Source organism: Ipomoea triloba, chromosome 11 (genome assembly GCF_003576645.1).
Source record: "Ipomoea triloba cultivar NCNSP0323 chromosome 11, ASM357664v1".
Taxonomy (NCBI): Eukaryota; Viridiplantae; Streptophyta; class Magnoliopsida; order Solanales; family Convolvulaceae; genus Ipomoea; species Ipomoea triloba.
In genome coordinates, this window is record NC_044926.1 from 19,569,705 (window position 1) to 19,573,736 (window position 4,032).

General features: G+C 27.4%; 1 protein-coding gene across 1 annotated transcript in view; it reads right to left on the reverse strand.

Moving 5' to 3' along the window:
* Positions 1-782: 782 nt before the first annotated feature.
* The window catches only part of LOC115996045, an 11,335-nt gene continuing 8,085 nt past the window's right edge, over positions 783-4,032 (reverse strand). The window contains exon 5 of the mRNA XM_031235190.1: positions 783-1,037. Within this exon, the coding sequence (XP_031091050.1) occupies positions 874-1,037 (164 nt within the window). The 3' untranslated portion in view covers positions 783-873. The remainder of the gene's footprint in view (positions 1,038-4,032) is intronic.

Sequence of the window (4,032 nt, forward strand, 5' to 3'; positions counted from 1 at the left end):
ATGGGAATATTTATTTTTCGTATTGTTCTTATTAATTACCCTTCATACATATTAATTATAATAGCTAAGAGTATAGTATGGAGGTTACCGTGTTCTTAGTAATATCTATTTTTTTATTTGCTTACAGAATAATTTTAATAAATTAGTTTGTACATTAAATCGTTACTATTGAATTTATTGCAAATTAATTATAATTGGTAAACAAATTTAATACACGCAATTTTGAAATAGCTATGGGAACATAATATCTATGGAATTGAATTTTAATACTCGAAAGAGAATTGAATTTCCCCTAGAGGGGCTCAAGTGTTCGGCCGTTTGACGACGACAAAAAATGTAAAATTAAATTGAATTTTAATACTCGAAAGAGAATTGAATTTCCCCCTAGAGGGACTCAAGTGTTTGGCCGTTTGACGACGACGAAGAATGTAAAATTAAATCTATCCCCCCCCCCCCCCAGATATTATTGGAATTGATATAGCTAGCTATTACCATGTAAAGTTAAATCAAGAATGTTGTATTAATTTGTGGATGGTTATCACCACCTAATTTATTATATTTTACTATAATCTTAGTCAATCTACATACATTTTATTCATATATAATTAATAATTAAAATTGAATTTACAAATGTACTCCTATTTTGCATTATGTTTTTTAATTTATGAATTACAATCACATTTGTGTTAAAATTTGAAATTAGCTGTGTTTAGTAGTTTGTTTTACGAATCTGTATTTGTCAATTCTCAATAATAATGTGTAATTATATATTCTAATCTATACGTGTAAAATATATTACATTATAGAGGTTAGAAAATAATAGTATTGAGGTTACAAAATATTATAAGGTAACACCATACATAATTCTACACATTAATGCCTAATTAAAATTGGATTTAATAAGTACATACTAAAATACATAAAGTCATCATTGATTAGTAGAAAATGATGGCTGCCTTCAAATCCTTCATCCAATGAGAGAAGGGTGAAGGCCGCCAAGCCGCCTTCGTTAAGCACCTCAAAGAGGTTATGACTGTCTATCAACAAGAAGACATCCATAGTTCGTTAGAGAATATGGCCAGGAAATTTTTGATTTATCAAGTATGAGCACATGTTCACTAACATGAAATTAATTCTCAATTATCAATTACATATATTATAATTTGTAAAAAAAAAGTTAATAATAATAAATTCTATCATAATAATTACCATAATTACTAATAACGAATTATAACCAATTATAATTCATAATAACCATAAACATTTTTCAGTGGTATTACATTAATGCACGTATATGTATTAATTAATCTATAAAATACATATAGTGCACCATATGATAATAACGAATTATAACCAATTAATAATAACAATTTATTACCAATTATAATTTATATTATTCTTTTTCTATCATTCTATCATAATAATTACCATAATTACTAACAACGAATTATAACCAATTATAATTAATATTATTCTACCATAATAATAATAATTACCATATTACTAAAGTGCAATAATTAATCTATCTATTAATTATGTTTGGTAAGAACATGCTATGGAATTTACTAAAAATTAATTATAATTGGTAGAAAAATGTCAATACAAGCAACTTAATATCTATGGAATTAAAATATCAATGGAATTGAAATAGCTACCAAGGATGATTCCACGAAGATTGTCTTCATATATATATATATATATATATATATATATATATATAGACACACATAATGCCCGTATATGTATTAATCTATACAATACAAATTATAATTCATGATTACCATAAACATTTGTCAGTGGTATTACATTAATGCACGTATATGGATTAATCTATAAAATACGAATTTATTATATTTTATTTTCTAACCATTTATAACCAAAATTCAAATGGTAATATCCTACTAACTTGGTAAATCTTACTCCATTTTATTCATATATATATATATGCTACACCTCATGGTCAATTTACATACATTTTATTTTTTCATTGTATTTGAATTGAATTATTTGTATTTGTATTGCAATTATGTTCAACAATAAAGTATGGAGTCAAGTCTTTTTTCTGCATCCCAACTCTCTCTTAGGACAAGAAAAACATCCATATACGCCTTCGGTTAATGCGTTATTATTTTTCTAAAGAATATCAACCCACACCATTGAACCACCAAACTATAAAGTGCTTATTTCATGACTATAAGGTATGGATTGCATTATAAATTATTTAAACAACAAATTTTTCTCTTTTATTAAATATCTACTTAATAATTTTAATTAATGAATGATTCTCATAGGGAATTTGCATCCATTTACAAATTCCAAAAGAATATGTGGAAAAATTCAATAGTCTTTTGAAGGAAGGAAATGTTTATGACATTCAGAATTTCATTGTGCATACATCTCGCATGAGGTTTAAAACGTGCGAGCACAAACACATTATGAAAGCAAACAATGACACGATGATCAATTTTTTGGATCAAGATGATTCCATATTTTTCCAAAAACATGTTTCAATTTAAGGATTTTGGGTCCTTAAAGGCTCCAGGAGGTGTTAATTGTAACCAATTAATTGGTAAGTTATCATTCCAATGTCATTCTATATTTAATGTTAGGCAAATCCTGTTTCATGTTACTCTAATTCATTCCTATCTGCAATCTTTTTATGGTATTTATTATTTTCACAGATTTGATCGATCGTGTCGTTTCTATTCATGAGCCAAAAGTTATTCTAAGTTAAACTAAATTCTCAAAGTTTGATTGATTTTGTCATTAAGGATTGTAGGTATGTAGTTTTGTAAATTTGTTATGCCTTTTTATTTGTATAAATAAATATATAGCATTTATTACAAAATCAATTTGTTTTTTTCAAGGAAAGTCGATTGACCATAACCCTGTGGGACGAGCTTGTGGATTCCGTTTTGCCATTTTTTAATGTTGTTCTAACAGATCCATTGATTGTTATACTACAACTATGTAGAGCCAAGGTCACTGATGGTGAGTAATAACATAATGGTAGACTTTAATTTATTTGTGTCAAATATACTTATTTACAAATACTTTTTGTATATTAGAGGGAGAGGTTAGGATTTCCAGTTTCTATACTGCAACTAAGTTTTTGTTCAACCACGAATTCCCTGAGCTTTTCGCTTTTAAGGATAGGTATTGACAGAATTTACTTTTGTCACATTGTATAATATGTATTTGATAACATCTTTTATGATTACAAGTTATTTGTTTTAAGTAGTTTGCCTAGGTTCTTTACTCCTATACGGAGTATAAGCTCAAGATCTAGAAACACTAGATCCAGATCATTGGAAACTATGTCAAATAAAAATATCATAGTGACTTCTTTAAAGGATATTCATGATGATAAGAAGGTCAAAATCATTTATACTCAATTTATATTAAATTCATTTCAATATTCAATTGCTCAATTGCTAACGCATTTTAAATACCGTTTATAGATAAGAGAATTTTGGGTCGCTGGGGAAATTACAGATATTGAATGCGATTGGTACTTCGCTGCATGTAGGAATAAGGGTTGTAGAAAAAAACTTCAAGAAAATAAGGATCAAATGTATTGTAAGTCATGTGACAAAGAGTGTTCTGACGGAATAATTAAGTATAGATTGGTGATTGTTGTCCTTGATGATGAGCAAGATGGGCAACTACTACTTTGGGATAATGTGTGTTCGTCTCTACTAGGGATCACTGCTAGCGAGTTGAAGGGGAAATATTCAGAGGTTAGTGAAATCACCACTTTGTTTTTTTATCATGTTAATAATATTATCCGTTTTATACTATTTAATATTTTATTTTGTTTGTATAGGAGGGTTGTATGCCCAATGAGATTGAGGAATTGATTGGAAAGACCATGAAGTTCATGATAGTTACAAGACATGATCAATTTAATTATAGAGGAAATTCTGCTTTTACTGTTCTAGGAGTGCAAAATGAAGAAGCAATATGCAATTCTTTAAAAAAAAAAAAAAAAAAAAAAAAAAAAAAAAAAAAAAAAAAAAAAAAAAAAAAAAA